The sequence below is a fragment of the Seriola aureovittata genome, chromosome 6, assembly GCF_021018895.1.
Source record: "Seriola aureovittata isolate HTS-2021-v1 ecotype China chromosome 6, ASM2101889v1, whole genome shotgun sequence".
Classification (NCBI taxonomy): Eukaryota; Metazoa; Chordata; class Actinopteri; order Carangiformes; family Carangidae; genus Seriola; species Seriola aureovittata.
Window position 1 is genome coordinate 87,501 of NC_079369.1, and position 16,524 is coordinate 104,024.

General features: G+C 43.0%; 3 protein-coding genes across 9 annotated transcripts in view; 1 reads left to right on the forward strand and 2 right to left on the reverse strand.

Moving 5' to 3' along the window:
- The window catches only part of wdr18 (WD repeat domain 18), a 17,948-nt gene extending 15,275 nt beyond the window's left edge, over nucleotides 1-2,673 (reverse strand). The window contains exons 1-4 of the mRNA XM_056378580.1: nucleotides 2,464-2,673; nucleotides 1,586-1,696; nucleotides 1,251-1,384; nucleotides 777-918 (exon numbers count right to left, since the gene is read on the reverse strand). Of these exons, the coding sequence (XP_056234555.1) occupies nucleotides 777-918; nucleotides 1,251-1,384; nucleotides 1,586-1,696; nucleotides 2,464-2,673 (597 nt within the window). The remainder of the gene's footprint in view (nucleotides 1-776; nucleotides 919-1,250; nucleotides 1,385-1,585; nucleotides 1,697-2,463) is intronic.
- On the forward strand, nucleotides 2,604-11,640 carry si:dkey-121a11.3 (uncharacterized). 7 transcript variants are annotated; one of them, XM_056378575.1, is made up of 13 exons: nucleotides 2,693-2,829; nucleotides 3,339-3,642; nucleotides 3,747-3,891; nucleotides 5,831-5,887; nucleotides 5,972-6,413; nucleotides 6,563-6,632; nucleotides 7,241-7,360; nucleotides 8,007-8,944; nucleotides 9,240-9,342; nucleotides 10,033-10,213; nucleotides 10,321-10,430; nucleotides 10,514-10,686; nucleotides 10,854-11,640. In XM_056378575.1, the coding sequence occupies exons 5-13, from the start codon at nucleotides 6,371-6,373 to the stop codon at nucleotides 11,048-11,050; spliced, it is 1,935 nt and encodes a 644-aa protein (XP_056234550.1). In that variant the 5' UTR covers nucleotides 2,693-2,829; nucleotides 3,339-3,642; nucleotides 3,747-3,891; nucleotides 5,831-5,887; nucleotides 5,972-6,370; the 3' UTR covers nucleotides 11,051-11,640. The 7 variants fall into 7 exon arrangements, with proteins under 7 accessions (XP_056234549.1, XP_056234550.1, XP_056234548.1 ...); XM_056378574.1 differs by having other exon boundaries at nucleotides 2,604-2,730; nucleotides 3,339-3,891; XM_056378573.1 differs by having other exon boundaries at nucleotides 3,339-3,891.
- Nucleotides 11,641-12,006: 366 nt separating this feature from the next.
- On the reverse strand, nucleotides 12,007-16,291 carry stx6 (syntaxin 6). The gene is made up of 8 exons (XM_056378581.1): nucleotides 16,086-16,291; nucleotides 15,104-15,273; nucleotides 14,869-14,963; nucleotides 14,730-14,789; nucleotides 14,354-14,482; nucleotides 14,166-14,272; nucleotides 13,940-14,034; nucleotides 12,007-13,343 (listed from the first exon to the last, which is right to left on the reverse strand). Exons 1-8 carry the CDS (start codon nucleotides 16,118-16,120, stop codon nucleotides 13,267-13,269), a joined length of 768 nt encoding a protein of 255 aa, XP_056234556.1. The 5' UTR covers nucleotides 16,121-16,291; the 3' UTR covers nucleotides 12,007-13,266.
- Nucleotides 16,292-16,524: the final 233 nt, after the last annotated feature.

The window sequence follows — 16,524 nt, forward strand, 5'->3', positions numbered from 1 at the left end:
ATGTGTGTATATATAAACACATATTTATACAGATATACACATGTATATAACATTATTATGGTTATTTTGCTCCTAATGATTAAATCTACAGGCTGAAAGCTGCAGATATGATAATGATCAATACCTTTGACAGTTTGATTTGTCCATTGTGTGATGTCTGACGATGAATTTCAGAATAAAGGTCATGGTGTAGAACAGCAGCTATAAACAGTGAACATGAGCTTTATCATGTAGCAGAATATGAAGTGATTTGGTGAAAGGATGAACATTAATCTGTAACCGTGGCGACCTCTGCTGGTCATCATCATCATCAACATCTGGGCCACAGAGTATTTCCACATACTAATTAATTAGTCTTTGAATTGAAGTAATTAACACATAACACACTGTTGATAAAATGTTTTTCATGTCTCTGAGTTTGTGTCATGTTACACTTAATAGACTGACCATCCTATCCTCTTGGCTTTTATTTTGAAATATTAACCTTTATTTCTGTGTCACCTTACTTCCTTTCTTCGTTCTTCATCTCCACCAGGAAAAATTAGGAAAATTAATTTCAAGTCAAGTCAATTTTTATTTGAGCAAAAGTGAGAGCGCAGAGGAAAAGAACAAGAATGTGCAATGATAGCGATATCAATAATTGTGATAGTAGCAGCAGTAACAGCAATAGTAATGTAATGGCCACTTTAATCTAATTTAGATAGTTTCTTCTGATTTGATGTTTTTCCCTTGAACTCGCACACTCCACCCGTCACACCTGTGATAAACAATCTTACCTTGACGGTCTGGTCTAAGGACGCAGTAGCTACTCTGGCCTGAGCTCCCATCAGGCCACAGTGCAGGTCTGTGATTGGCAGAGAGTGACGAGACAGGACATGACGAGGCTCAGGGGCGTGGCTTAAATCCAGCTGGATCACACTGAAACACACATACACAGGAAACGGTCAGCAGGGTGCAAGAAGATGGACTGGTAAGGAGGACTGGTTCTGTGATGGACATAGAGCTGGACTCTGCTGTACAAGTCCTGTTCCAGACTTAGGAAGTCTTCAGTCCCACAGGTCATACAGCTGTCGGGGGGGGGGGGGCATCACATTGAGGTGTACACATCAGAACATTCACTCGTTCACATTAACACGTTCACACTATGTTAAGGTTTCCTGAGTTGAAACATAAATGCGACTGCAGTGGAAAACTCTATTTGATTCCAGGTGTGTCTGATTCAAGATCAGATGTGTCCAGGTGTGTGTTACCTGCAAAGACTCCACACCAGAGCCAGGTTGTCTTTTCCTCCAGAAACAAAATGGCTGCTGTCGTCTGTGAACTTCAGACAAGTGACGTCCTGATAGTGACGACTGAGGACAGACAGCAGTTTACCTGTGCACACCTAAACCAATCAGAGAGGGAGAGTTTGAAATTCTGTATAGGACGCATCTCATCACCAAGTGGCTACTGAAACAGGTTGCCATGGAAACCAGAGTCCAAGAATCAAACACTACACAAATACATTTGCATAAAAAACATGAATGAAAACAGAAGATAATTTAAACCAAGACATATTTAAATAAAACCACAAAAGAAGACTCACCTCCCACAGGTAAACTGCCTCAGCCACTCCAGCAGCAAGGAAGAGTCCATTAGGTGAAGCAGTCAGACAGGTGACAACACCTGGACACACGATCTTCTGCTGTAGCTGATCCTGCAGCCACAAGTACATATGTCCAACACACAAACCAGTCAATAATCTATATTTCCTCTGGTCTAATCAGTTTTTATTTTCTGACAAACTTAAAGCAGCACCCTTTCAAAACAAAATGGTAGCACTAATGTAAATAAGGCTACTGCAGGAGAACGTCACTGAAGGTAAACCTCAACACCTGTATGAGCTCAGTGACGTCATAACACAAATACAGACTGTCACCAGCTGCAGAAGAAACATACAAGCCTTCAGTCAAAAATCTGTCAATTTAAACTGTTTGCTCCTCAGCAGTTGAATATGACCAGCGATCAGTGACGACACATTTAGTCATCTAAAAGACCGGCTTCAAATTCGGCTTGAATACAAACCCCCAGCAGCACGTGACTTTCTCCCGGTGCTCCTCAGTCCAACATCAACCATAACAGACAATGGAGGGCGGCAGAGAGCTGCCTGCACCACAACGGACCGGTCTGAAATCACGGTGATGAAGTTCGCTGGATCTTTTGTTTGTTTGTTTGTTTGTTTGTTTGTTTGTTTGTTTGTTTTAAGCACAACCGCAGGTCAGTGGGTCGTTACCACGGCGACAATTTGAGGGCAAGCTGGGTTTTTAAAATGACAGATTTTTTTTAACGAGGTTTGGTCTCGGTTTGTATGTCTGTGTTCAAGAGCGATTCTTTTCCCGCCACCTGTCCCCGCAGAGGATAACGTATTGGTGAGGACACATGCAGCAGATGTGTCCAGGTGGGTTCAGGTGAGACAGCCCGTACCTTTCTCTGGATCTCCCATACATTGATGACATTTTTGCCGAGCTGGGCGGACAGCAGGAACTCCCCGCGGAGCACGGTGAGTGTCCGGGCCGAGCTGTTCCCTCCCCGGTATGAGAGCAGGCTGGAGCCGCTGTGGAGGTCGAACACGGTGCTGTTCCACAGCTGGGAGCCGGAGTCGCTGCTCACGATCACTTCCAGAGGAGCCGCCATGTCGGCTCAAACAACGCTCCACACACGCGGGAAAACCGGCTGTCTGCTCGCAGCACTGTACGTCATGTCCGGGGCCCGGTGTATTGTGGGAGACGTAGGAGCGGAGTCACAAACAAAGCTTTTGTTCAAACTTTATTCAAATTTAAATTAAACCAGGTAATGGTTATTCTCCATGTTAGAAAAACTTTATTGATTACAAACAATAAATGCAAACACAGTGAAGTAAATAAATTACAAATAAATTTACACTTAATATAAATACAAAAATGAGTAGATGAGTGAAGAATAAAAATCTGCACAAGAAATAAATAATATATTTATATGTGTGTGTGTGTGTGTGTGTGTGTGTGTGTGTGTGTGTGTATCAACAGCAGTTTATACTTTAAATGTATATGTGTATATATATATATATATATATATACATATACATTTATAGTATAAACTACTGTTGGTTAAAGTCAGGTACAGTAACCATCAAAGATATTAGATCATACATAAAGACTGAGATAATAACATAATAAATAATAGATCTGTAGTTATCAAGACACAATGATAAAAAATATTTGATATAAACTCCAGCCTTTATAATCATTAAGATCATTAAGATCATCTTCACCCGAAACCATTTCCTCCTCAAAGTGTAAAAAAACATGTCTTGATTTTAGGAGTCAACAGACCTGAAGAGGGAAAGAGAAGGAGCTGAAGATAAGTGAAGGAGGTGAAGGAGCAGCAGCTGCACGATTGGTGTTCAGCCTTTCTCAGATCCAAACATCAACAGAGGAAATACCAGAGGAAGAAGAAACACAAATACTTCCTCTGTGCTACTGGAGGGGGCGTGGTCTGTTCCTCTCCACTAATCAGCCTCTCTAATAGTCAGTCAGAACTGGCCTGAGTGTCTCTGTGGGCAACAGTGAAGTCTAGGAGGACAAAGGAGGAGGACGAAGAGACAGACTGAGGGAAGATCGACAGGTAAGAACTGAGTCACAGGTAAGTGATCAGAGATAGACAAGTGCACAGACAGGTAAACATACAGGTAAACCAACAGTTACACAGAAAAGCTGTTCTGACCACAGCCTCTCTGACTGGAAGACCACAGTGATTCTGGATCAGACCTGGGTCGTAGGACGGGTCTAAGACGTTTGTGTCTGTCCTGGACGTCTCAGAGGACTGTCATCCTCCAGGTGTGGGACGTCTGTCTTACCTGAGTTACATGAACAGGTGAGGATGAACTCTGGTTGTTAATGTGTCACTTCTCATCTCTTACTGACACACCTGTACACATGTGGACCAGGTGTTCACAGGATCCTGGTTCCTATCAGAGGACTGCAACTGCAGAGAACAGATCCAGATCTCTGAAACCAGGACCTGATGTTTCTGTATCTCTGCTCAGTGGAAACTATTAGTACAAACCAACAGGAACCCTGACCCAGCAGAGACCACAGCTTCAGCAACATGACACTGTACAATTGATATTTAATCACCTCAAACTTTATCATCTACAAAACATTAATCATATAATCTACAAAATAAATCTAATGTCAGATGATCCTCCAAAGACCAGAACCAGGACTCTGAGGTAAAGTAAGAGAGAACTGAGATTAAAATGTTTGGGGAGAACAACATCAGACATCAGGAGTAACTCCACTGAAGTGTGTGTGTGTGTGTGTGTGTGTGTGTGTGTGTGTGTGTGTGTGTGTGTGTGTGTGTGTGTCTCTCTCTGTCTGTCTGTCTGCTGCTGTCAGCTTCATGTCTCATAAATTAACATCGAGGGAATAGAACTGTTCACTGAGCTCAGACTGATATACAACAGGTATCACCACCAGTTTTAGTAGAACATGGTGTAGTAGAAGTACTGTCAGTTTGTTCCAGGTGTTTGAGGTGTTTCAGGCCATGTCCACACAACTATGTCTTTGTTTTAAAACTCATCTCTTTTGCTACATTTTAGTCTGTCTACACAACTCAAGAATTTTCACACACCAAAAACATTGACTTTTTGAAACGCTGCTGACCAGGGTTGTATTTTATTTTGAAACTCTGGGGATGTGTTTTATTTTGAAAAATGTGGGGTTGCATTTTATTTTGAAGACTGGAGTTGTGTTTTATTTTGAAAACCTTGAGGTTGTGCTTTATTTTGAAAACTCTGGGGTTGTGTTGTTGTCTGGACAGAAACTGAGACTTTTGTAAACGATGAGGTCACAGCCATGGTCTCTCCTGATTGGCTGTCATCAGTGGTGAATACAAAAGGATAATGAATGACAGTGTTACTGACCTTGTTGTCTTTGTAGCTGTTGTTCACTTACATTCTCTCAGAAACAGTAGAGAAACCGAGACGCTTCATTTCCGTTCCGTCCGTATCTGTGTCACGTGGGTTTGTCACATATTCTTTCTCTCCATAGTCACCGACATAAATATTGGACCTAGTTTTCACAAGCCACACGTCTTCAGAACATACTGACATCAAAATGACATTTTTTTAGACAAAAAGAGCCAGAAAAAATGAACTTTGTTGGAGACCTGCCTCTGACTCAGTGCCATACTGTCACGAGATTTGTCAACTGCTGACATCGTTTGCCAATAACGAGATGTTTAGATGGACCAGAGTTATTTTGTGATTGACTTACTTATACATTAAACCATGGATTAAACTTTAAAACTTAAATAAAACTTGTTTCATTGTTTCAACAATTGCTAAAACAGATTATTAGCCTATTAAATTGACATGAATTTGTACTGGGCTGATCAGATGTCATTAGTAGATAAAAAAAAAACAATGGCAAAAAAGGCGCAAATTTGTCCATGTTGTCTCGTCTATTGTTGTATTCTTTTGGCAGGGAAAGGTAATCCATCAGTGTTAAAAATGCCCGAGCTTCATGCAGCAACAGGCTGTAATAACAAGAAAAACATATCCGTCTTTTCTTCTTCTTCTTCCCAAAGGATGCAGAGAGGTAATTTTGTACAGTGATAGATTTTAATTTTAGCTACTGTTACATTTCATGCCGGTTGCCTTCGCTTGAGGGAGGGGTTGAGGGACAACACCCACTCAGGAGACTGTCCCATTTCATACCATTGGCGCTGCCTGTAATGCAGCATCTTCTGTATAGTGGATCTTTGATTCTCTATTTTAATGCTACAACTGTCTTTGCTGTTCCTTCTTCAGAGGCTTTACTGCAGAGGAGATCTACTTCCTGTTTACACCAGCTCGCACATGCTCAGTGTAGGTGATTGCTCAGGTATGTGTGTGTTTTCAGGTGTGTTAGTGGGAACGTAGACTGAGTTTGTTTGACTATGTCTCCTTCAGGTGTGATGATCCTCACCTGCTCAGAACAAACTCCTCTGAGGTGCCGCTGACCTTCTGTCACCTGACTCCTTCGTCCACCTGGCGAGCTCAAGGACTCAAGTGGTGGATCTGGCACCGCCCCCTGCTGGTGATGAAGACTCACCTTTGTCCATCTGCGTCTCAGAAGGTGAGGTCAACTCACATACCGACCTGGACAGTCTGTTCGGCTTCAGCCCCGGTTCATCCTCCTCACGCTCTGCACCGAAACACCTGGAGCACACCTGGACCTGTGTCACACCTGGGGGAGACCAGGTGAACCTGCAGGTGGAGGAGAGGAGGAACACCTTCCTGTCTCTGACTCAGAGAGTTCAGGTGAACCGCAGGATCCTCCAACACCTGCTGACCAACCAGAGGACACACATGGATGACAGCCAATCACAGAGCAGACAGCACAACGGCGCAGGTAGACCACAGGGTGTTTAGAACAGGGGGTGGGGCTTAAAGCACAGGCACAGATAGATTGCAGGTGTTCAGGATGGTGGATGGGACTGCTGTTGTTTTCTGAGTCGTGACTGGAGGAGAATGTGATTGTTTTTGTTTTTTAATTGTCAGTTTCAGTCAATGAGAAAGGAGAATGTGAGAAAGCGTCCGAGATTCTTCTGAGACATGAAAACAATCAAAGGTAAAAAAAAAAAAACAATAAATAAAAGTCAATAAAAACATCTCATTAATATGTAAAAACAAACAAACAACAACATTTTCACTTTAGGTCAATTAAAGTCAATCAACTAATTAAATAGTTAATTGACAGTTAGGTAACAGTTTATTTGACATTCCTTTCTGATTTCTCTCAGAGAATCATGTGACTGAGTCCAGGTCACATGATCGGACATGTAAACAATGCCTTTATTTAACTTTCACACTTAAATCAACATCTTAGTCTCTGAAGGAAACTGCTATACATGTGAGGACCAGCACGCTCCTGACCCTGGACTAGATTCTGACCTGAACCCTCACAGAGCAGAAACAGCTTCACTGTGATCGTTTCCAACTGAAGTTCATCCACACACACACACACACACACAGACACACACACACACACACACACACACACACACACACACACACACACACACACAGTGTGCTGATGTAAACAGTCTGTGGTCTTGTCAGGTTAATTAGTCCTGACGAGCTGCTCTGTTTAATCCTCCTTCCTCTGTCACACTGACCAATCAAGAGCTGCCGATGTCATCCTCTCCCCTCCCCCACCCCGTGTGTGTGTGTGTTCAGTCTCTTTGTGTCAGCTCGGTTGCCGCGGCAGCAGCAGTGCGAGGACGGAGCTCGTATGAAGCGTCGCTGTGTTCCTCTGAGAGGAGACCACAACCTGCTGACCCCCGACACACACACACTGTGAGTAACACACACACACACTGAGTAACACACACAACACACACACACTGAGTAACACACACAACACACACTGTTAGTAACACACACCCCGATCAGCTGACCAGAAACAAATAAACAAATACAACCTGTTTTCTGTCTCAGTTTCATTTAAATTAAGTTACATTTATATTTTCCTTGTATCTGAATCATGTTTTTAATAAACAATAACGTGATAAACAATAAACTGTAAACATCAACGGATCAGGCAGAGGCTGAACCTGAACAAGAACCTGAATCAGAACCAGAACCAGAGTTTGTTTGTTGATGAGACTGATCACGGCTGAGCTGATGTCGTCCTCCGTCTCTGTCACAGTTGTTAATGATGCTGCATCACATGGTGACATGGATCCAGTTCTTCAGCTGTAAACGTCAACATGATGTGATGTGATGTGATGTGATCTGAACTGAATTGAACTGGACTGGACTAGACTGGACTGGACTGGACTGGACTAAACTGGACTGGACTGTACTGGACTGAACTGAACTGAACTGGACTGGACTGGACTGGACTGAACTGGACTAGACTGGACTGGACTGAACTGGAATGGACTAGACTGAACTGGACTGGACTGCACTCAACTGACTTCTAACTGTGGTCTGTTGACAGGTCGGGGGTCAGGCTGCCTCCTGTCATCCAGGTGAGGCTGGAGGACGTGGCCTCTCATTCAGGACATCTGAGTGACTTGTCCAGCAGCAGATCGGCCGTGGGGTTGACAAGGCAACGCCCCGTGGCGTCTCCGACTCGTCGTCTGCGATTCGAGGATGAGACCGAGACGGAGGCGGAGTCTCGTTACCTGGAGAGACAGCGGCAGAGGAGATGGGTGGGGCAGCGGGGGACAGGTATCCTGGTCTCCAAACCAGACCCGAGTCTGTACATCAGCAGCAGGGTGGAGGTGGGGCTACAAGGGGCGGAGCATGATGTTGACAGACAGCAGACAGGACAAACACCAGCAGGGGGGGTGGGGATGGCTGGGCAGTGTGACTCCTGTGGGACATTTTTAGGAGGTAGAGTCAACCTGAACCTACCTGATGGTCGGGGGCGGAGCCTGTACCGCCCCCAAGTCAACCTTAGGACTGAGTCAATCAGAGAGACCTACATTGGCTCTGTCACACCTGGTGAGACCAGACCACCCATTGGAGGGGGCGTGGCTGTGCGTGTCTCCAACAACCAGGTGAAGAGGAGTATCGATCAGGTGGAACTTAATGGAAACCAAGTAACGCCCGTCACAGGTCTACCAATCAATCCCTATGCCCCTGACCAGCTGACCACGCCCACTTTCAGATGCCCCTCTCCCTCGTCTCCTCCTCTTGTGTCATCAGCAATGATGTCACAGAGTTTCAGTCTCAATGGCACAAAGGCAGGACAGGCTCTGAACCAGGACCAGGAGGAGAAGGGGGGACCTGCACAAGCCAAGCCCCACAAAAAACTCCAACCCGGGGCCGAGCTGAGGGCGAGGAACCCCTGTGTGGAGGAGGCAGGAGGTGTGGAGCTCAGAATGAAGAACTCCTCCTCCTCCTCCTCAGAGACGAGCACAGACTCAACAGGTGAGAATATTTACACAGTCGACACCTGTTTAACTAGAGTCGGACTGGTATGAACCATAACATACACTCAGAACATACATGTTCAGTGTTCAGAACATACATGAATAGTTTGTTCATTAGTTTACCTAACTAACACTGTCAACGCTTCCTGTGGTTGTTTCACAATAAAGGTATACCACTGCCTTCAGGTGCAGGAAGTGATGTCAGTATTATTGTGATGTCACCTGCAAATTACATCTTATTACATCACACATATATGAGACGTGCAACATCTCATCTTCTGATTGGTTTACAGCTGACAGCCGAGCCCCACCCATCTCAGAGAGCAGCAGTGATGGACAGGTTAAAGACCCAATCAAAGCAGAGCTCCAAAGTGATAACACTTCACTTCCTGAACAGTGAGTCTGTATGAGTTTCAGGTTTCAAGTTTCAGGTTTCAGAGTTTCAGGTTTCAGAGTTTCAGAGCTTCAAGTTTCATATTTCACGTTTCAGGTTCCAGAGTGTCAAAGTTTCAGAGTCTCTGTTTCAGGTTTCAATTTTCAGAGTTTCAGAATTTCAGAGTTTCAGGTTTCAGAGCTTCAAGTTTCACGTTTCAGGTTCCAGAATGTCAGAGTTTCAAGTTTCAGTTTCAGTTTCAGTTTCAGAGCTTCAGAGCGTCAGAGTCTCAGTTTCAGGTTTCAAATTTCAGAATTTCAGGTTTCAGAGCTTCAAGTTTCACATTTCAGGTTCCAGAGTTTCAGTTTCAGAGCTTCAGAGTGACAGAGTTTCAGAGCTTCAAGTTTCAGATTTCAGATTTCAGATTTCAGGTTTCAAGTTTCAGGTTCCAGAGTATCAGAGTTTCAGAGTCTCAGTTTCAGGTTTCAGGTTTCAGGTTTCAGGTTTCAGGGTTTCAGGTTCCAGACTTTCGGGTTTCAAGTTTCAGTTTCAGAGTTTCAGGTTCCAGAGTTTCAGGTTTCAGAGCTTCAAGTGTCAGAGTTTCAGGTTTCAATTTCCAGAGTTTCAGAGTTTCGAGTTTAAGGTGTCAGGTACCAGAGTTTCAGGTTACAGGCTTCAGACATTTTTGATTATTGACTGTCTGTGTCCTGCAGCTTCAGCAGCAGAGACGAATCCTCTCGACTCTCTCTGCGTCGTCTTTTCTCCACCGTCAGACTCAGCAGGACTCGAACCGGCAGTCTCGATCGACTCAGCAATAGGCCCCGCCCCTGCGCATCTGACCCCGTCCCCTCCAGCCTGCTGAAAAAATGTCCATCAGTTCAGTCACTGAATGAGGTGAGAAAATCAGTCGCCTTTCCTTCCTCTTCTTCTTCCTTTCCTCTTCTTCTCCTGCTTCCTCTCTTCTTTTTCTTCTATTACCTGTGTATTTCCTGTCTGTCCAGCAGGGGTCGCCCTTCTTGCAGTTGAGGAAATTGTCGTCAGTGCAGAGTTTTGGGTCAGAACAGAAGAAGAAGAAAGATCGTTCTGCTGACTACAGACCAGCTGCTGACAGGTAACTCACCTGTGTCTATGACCAGGTCTCCAGGATCCTGAGCTACAGTCACATCAGTGTTTATTCAGTTCTTTCTCTTTCAGGTTCCTGCAGCGATGTTTGAGTGTCGAGGACGTTGGTAGTCCATGTTCTTTACGTTCTGTCGGTCGAGTTCTTGAGGCTGGTTCTGATGGAACGTTTCTGTTAGAACTGAGTCGACCGACAACCCGAACATACGGATTCGTCATCAGCCGAGGGAGAGGACGACCCGACTCTGGTACTGAAACACTTTACAATACTAAAGCCATTTTCTCTTATGATCTCTGGACCATCAGGGCTGGACTGACCTGATTCTCTGGACTTAAACAGTGTGTTAACTTTACATTATCAGTGTATTACCTCTACATCAACAGCATATTGACTGTATAATATTGTGTACTGCAGGTGTATATGTGGAGGACATGGTGGACAGCAGTACTGAAAAGCTTTACGCAGGTCTGCTCTCGGTTGGAGATGAGATCCTTGAGGTGAATGGGGAGAAAGTGGCCTGTCTCAGTCTGAACCAGGTGACCCATCTGCTGACCCAGAACATCTCTGCTACTGTCCGGGTCCTCCGACACCTGAGGACTGTTCCACGGTGACCATAACTACACCGGACAATATCTAGAACTTAATCCACTGCACCTGGTTTCATAACCAAACCACACCTGAGACATTTGGTCAAACCAGAACTTCAGCTCCACAACACTATTATCACCCGATAACCCGTCATTTTACACAGGAACTCAAATTCTCCGCCTTCTGTTTTCACACACTTCTGGTCTATGAGTAGATCAGATCTACAGGTAGATCAGTCCATCAGAGTTTGTATTTATAAAGTTTCTCAGAGCAACAAATCAAATCCTAAGTTCAGATTCAGGTTCAGAGTTTGTCAAGTCTTAAACACAGTGTCCGGATGAACATCGACACTGGTTTGTTAGCTGTAATCACTCCTGATACTGGTCATACTGGTTATTATGGGACCAGCTGAAATGCAGGTTAATCTGCTGACTTCACATTAAATTGTTTCTGTGCTGTCGTGGTTAATATATAAAATAATGCTAATTATTTGCAGTTGCTTTGTCTGAGATCAACTTCACAGTGTTCAAAGAAACCTCTGCAGTATTGCTGTCTGTACAGTTTTCATATGTTTGTGTATATTTTCAGACAAATTAAAGAAACAATGAACCAACGCTTCATGTCTCCGGTGGGGGGGGGGGGCGACAATGTTTTATCATCGTTGTGGATCAATAACTGAAAACCACTGACAGTTTAACTCAACTGAATGTCTTCATTCATTCATGGTTTTCAGGCTTTCATTATTATTATTATTGTTGTTAATTCAAGGCTACATGTTGGTTTGGTCTGAACATGGATGATTTATTTTGAAATTAAAAACACTGAATAGATTCTGTCACCTCAGATTATTAAAGATGAAATGTCACATTTTCAGAAAACACTGAATGAACTAGTGAAATTTGTGAAATAGTGGAAAAAGCACGAGTGGATGGATTTATGATGAAACGGATGAAACAGACAAGTGTTTATAACGTAGAGCTCAATATTTCATGAGTTTTATTCTCATCAGTTCTCAACACTCTGGTTGTATTATATTCAAACAGGAAATATTTTTACATTTCATCTCAAGTTTGTGTAGCTGAGATTTTCCCGCCAAGCGTACCATAAACCTGATGATGTGGGACAATGTGATTGGCTTCTTCGTCTAACAGCTCACCTGTTCATCCGATTTCAGCCAATTTATATCAAACATGCAGTTCACTCTCTCACAAACCTTCAGGACTGCACTTCCGGCAGAGTTTCCCTGGAGAAAGGCTTTTGTTGTGAAGCAGCAGCAGGAAGTGTGTGGTTTGAATAAGTAACACTGATAAATGAAGTGCTGATCAGTCTGCTGATTGATGCGGTACAAGAAACAATGAAAATAAATCAAATCTCAAACACTGCATCAGTCAATAAAACAAAAACAAACTGTAAACAACAAAACATCAACACAAAGTTTTAGTGTTATTAACTGGAGTTTAAATAAGAGTTAAACCTGAACTGTACCAGGCTTAAACCGGAGTTAACGTGGACTTAAAAGTGCTGTTCAACACAGTTTAAATGGAGAAAGTTAAACTGGTTTTAAAGTGAAGTTAAACTGGAATGAAACCAGTATTGAAGTTAAATGTTGAAGTGATTTTAAAGTAAAGTTAAACTGGAGTTGTACTGGTTTAAAAGTAGAGTTAAACTGGAGTTGAACTGGTTTTAAAGTGAAGTTAAACTAAAGTTGTACTGGTTTTAAATACAGTTAAACTGGAGTTAAACTGGTTTTAAAGTGAAGTTAAACTGGAGTTAAACCAGTATTGAACTGGAGTTAATCCAAACAAACAGAAACAATTTCCTAAAATATCAAACATCAGTAGACCAACATCTGTCCACCAACTTGACCTTTGACCTCTCCGATGACTAACTAACAACCAAGAGCGCCTTTTCAGTCCTACTCAGCAGGAAAAGAACATCCAGTAGCCAGGACAATCAAGTAGTCCTATCGAATCCACTTTTAGGGTGATACTGATTACAAGTCCAGTTGAGTCTAGGAGAGTCCAGAGTCCTTATCTGATACAAAGGGGTAAGGACAGAGGGAATCGTAAAACCCCTAGAATACAATATGTCTGGACTTGAAGATGGAGGAGCATGAGGGTGATCTCACAGATCAGAGGGTAAAGACTCCAGTAAAGTTCAGTAGAGTCAGGAAGAATCCAGTAGAGTCCAGTAGACACAGGATTAAGATGAGTTTTGTGGTGACAGGAGGAGGCATCAATCAGAGGACGAAGAAGAGGAGGATGACCACAAAGAGGATGGCGAGCAACACTCCGATTGCACACCACTGACGACGATCTGTAAGTAAACGGATTGTTAATAACTATAACTAACTAAAACTACAACTAACTATAACTAACCATAACTATAACTACAGCTAACTATAAATACAACTAACTATAACTATAACTAACCATACAGTCCACACCGCAAGTATGTGGACAGTACACAAGATTTTTTATTCGGGCTCTGAGCTTTAGCACATTGAATTTGATAATATTTATAAACCATAACTAACTATAATTGTAACTATAACAAACTAGAACTCCAACCACTGACAAAGATCTGTAAGGACACTGTAACTATCAACTTACTATAACTATTACTGACAGACTGGTAATACTTATCAGTTAACACCTTTGAATATTACTCACTAAATGTAGCAAAAGCTAACTATAATTAACCTTAACTACAACAAACTACCATTACCCTAACTTGACTAGAAATGTTTTCTGTTACATGATGAGTGGAGTAAATGAATTTTCAGGTCATTATCAAACTGGACTAATTTAGTCCAGGTGATGAGCAGGAAACTGATTTTCTACTGACACTACTGTTTATTATGCTCCAGTAGAAACACTGAGGGTGACATCACGTGTTGCTGGGCAGATTACCACTGGTCATGTGGGAGACTTTGGCCAGTTTCTTCATGACGTTGTCCAGTCTTGACTGAGTGCTGTCCATCTCATGGCTGAAGTCGTCCAGCATCCTGCAGGAACATCAAACGACTCGGGTTAACGGACGTGGCTTAAACTATACCATGCTAACAGGTCTGACCAGTACCGGCTGAGCCTGCCCCCCTTTCTAAACTAAATACAGTTGTTCTCTTTGGGTTCTTACACAGCCTGTTCATCTAGCTCCATGCCGATCCTCTCCGACATGTTCTTTAAGACGCCGATGGTTCCTGACACAAGCTCCAGCTGTTCGTCCTGCTGCTCTGCGATCAGCTGAAACAAAAAGCCGGCACTACATGAGTTTTTTTTGATTTACCTGCTATTGGCTGTTTTATTCATCAGGTGTTACTGTACCTGCTGCTGAACCTGCTGCTCCTCTATAAAATGAGAGTTGGCGTTCTGCAGCTGGCGGTCCAGGCGGCTGTATTTGTCAGGACCAGGCTGCCAGACCGGACCAGGAGCCCCATGTTCACCAAGCAGAGCCTGGACACCACAACACAAACACAGAGATTTTGAAGGGACCCACAGACCATACTCAGGCCTTATGCGGTGTTGTCTCCTCTCTCATGAGTCTGGTTCTGTTCATTGTTTCTTCCTGTTAAAGGAAGTGTTTCCTCCGTCTGCAGCTGCTGATGGAAACTGCTGGTCAGTGTAATTACATTAAAAAGAGTCTGGACCTGAGGAAACTCTTTTTGTGATTTAACTTCACATTAATAAAACTGATCGTTACCTGTTTGTTCTTTCTGTCCATGGAGGCAGCAGCTGGACTCGACATCTGTTCTTTCATTTCCTACAAGAGAAATAGTCAGCAGGCAATCAGATCAGACCCTGTTTCACCAGAGCAGGTGAGGTCTTAACTGAAAGTTTACCTTGACCGTCTGTCTGGTGCTGGTGATGAAGGCTTTCCTCTTCGACAGCTCAGCGGCGTCCAGGTTGAACTTCTTCGGGTTCGATTCAACTATGCGTTCACTGACCATTAAGAAACATATTAATTCTAAAATGTTCACACTTCAAATCACTGGATGTCCTGCCAGCTGACCTCAGCTTCAGTTCAGGTGACCTCAGCTCAGGTCATGTGACCTCAGCTCTGTATTTAAAGGATATTGATGGTCTCATCAAGGTCCTCCAGGTCCCACTCGATGGACCGCAGACTGTTTCTCAGCTCATTGGTCGTCCAGTCCATTTCCTCTTTGGAGGCTCCACCACCCTCCTGCAGCAGCTCGCTCCATCTGTGATGGAGGCTCTGTGCTGCATTCACTGCCTTCTGTACCTCCCTGTTAACAAAAATAAAACTACATTGTTGTTATTGATTCAAATTGATTAATTTATTTTGATTTTACAATTTCAAATAAATACTAAAATACTAAATACTTATTTCATTGAAGAGCTGATTTGCTCAGCCCCTCCTTGCCTCGCGCTCTCTCTCTCTCTCTGATCTACCGAAGAGAGAGATGAAGGAAAGAAGGACCACATGCTGCTGTGGCAGAGACAGGTGGGACCCCCCCCCCCCCCCCACTGGTGATCAGACTGACTCTGAGGTTTGGATTAATGCAGAATTTAAAACTGTGAATGTGTCACTTAACCGTGTGAATAAAACGGAACCAACATTTACAGAAAGACCCTAAAAACAACCAGAGTGAGACGCCCTACGATATATCAACCTGTCACTGAGTCTGAGGTTATCAGATGAATACATATTAATGACGTAATAAATACATAATAAATTAATGATGTAATTAAGAATAAATATTAATAAAAAATAAATATAATAATCTGTTATTTCCGTCACACTGACACAAACTCTTTTTATCAGACTACAGTGAATAAACGCTAGGTTGGACTCAGGTTGTGGACTCTACTGAACTCTGACTAGACGAGCTCTGTGCTAACATGCTAATTAACATGCTAATTCACGCAGAAAACACTGCTTGCTAACGTTAGCATGTCTGTTAGCTCGCCACTTATCCGCCTGTTGTTAAACCACAGTAAGTTGTTTACTCTTTGCGGACACATCGATTATCAATCAGCAATCCCAGGCTAACGCTAGCCATTAGCCCTGGTAGCATGGTTAGCACGATGATCTGACCCTTTGACGACGAAGAACGGATCCTCCATGGACATGATTCTGGTGCTGGTTCAGTCCCCACGGAGCTCCATAATTCAGACCCTCGGCTCCTAGTCCGTTCGAACAAATTCTACTTTTTTTTACCTATATTTTATTAATATGTGAGTTTATCTTCATCGCCGCTTTGTTTACATGCAGCTCCGACTTCCGCAGCGGAAATCACCCTTGATGTCATATACATGTGGTCCTGACGTCACAATTAAATGATAAAAAAGACGCTAATAAACAAAAACAAAATATTTTATTCATAAAATACAATTTCATGAAACCACAAATAACTCAAACGTCAGAACCAGCTGTTTGGAGCTGCCATATTTATTCATAATAATAAAATGAAAATAAATGATAATAATAAGAATATGTTTAAAGTTTCTGGATGAACATGTGACCAGTTTAATAA

Bases quoted from the DNA above. Each gene is read 5' to 3' on its own strand.
- si:dkey-121a11.3 (XM_056378574.1), top strand. From the start codon at position 6,371: ATGGATGACAGCCAATCACAGAGCAGACAGCACAACGGCGCAG. The intron at 9,343-10,032 runs GTGAGTCTGTAT...TGTGTCCTGCAG, and splicing joins AACACTTCACTTCCTGAACA to CTTCAGCAGCAGAGACGAAT. The intron at 10,214-10,320 runs GTGAGAAAATCA...CTGTCTGTCCAG, and splicing joins CAGTTCAGTCACTGAATGAG to CAGGGGTCGCCCTTCTTGCA.
- stx6 (XM_056378581.1), bottom strand. From the start codon at position 16,120: ATGTCCATGGAGGATCCGTTCTTCGTCGTCAAAGG. The intron at 14,483-14,729 runs GTAACGATCAGT...TGTGGTGTCCAG, and splicing joins TGGACAGAAAGAACAAACAG to GCTCTGCTTGGTGAACATGG. The intron at 13,344-13,939 runs GTAATCTGCCCA...GTTTACTTACAG, and splicing joins AGTCTCCCACATGACCAGTG to ATCGTCGTCAGTGGTGTGCA.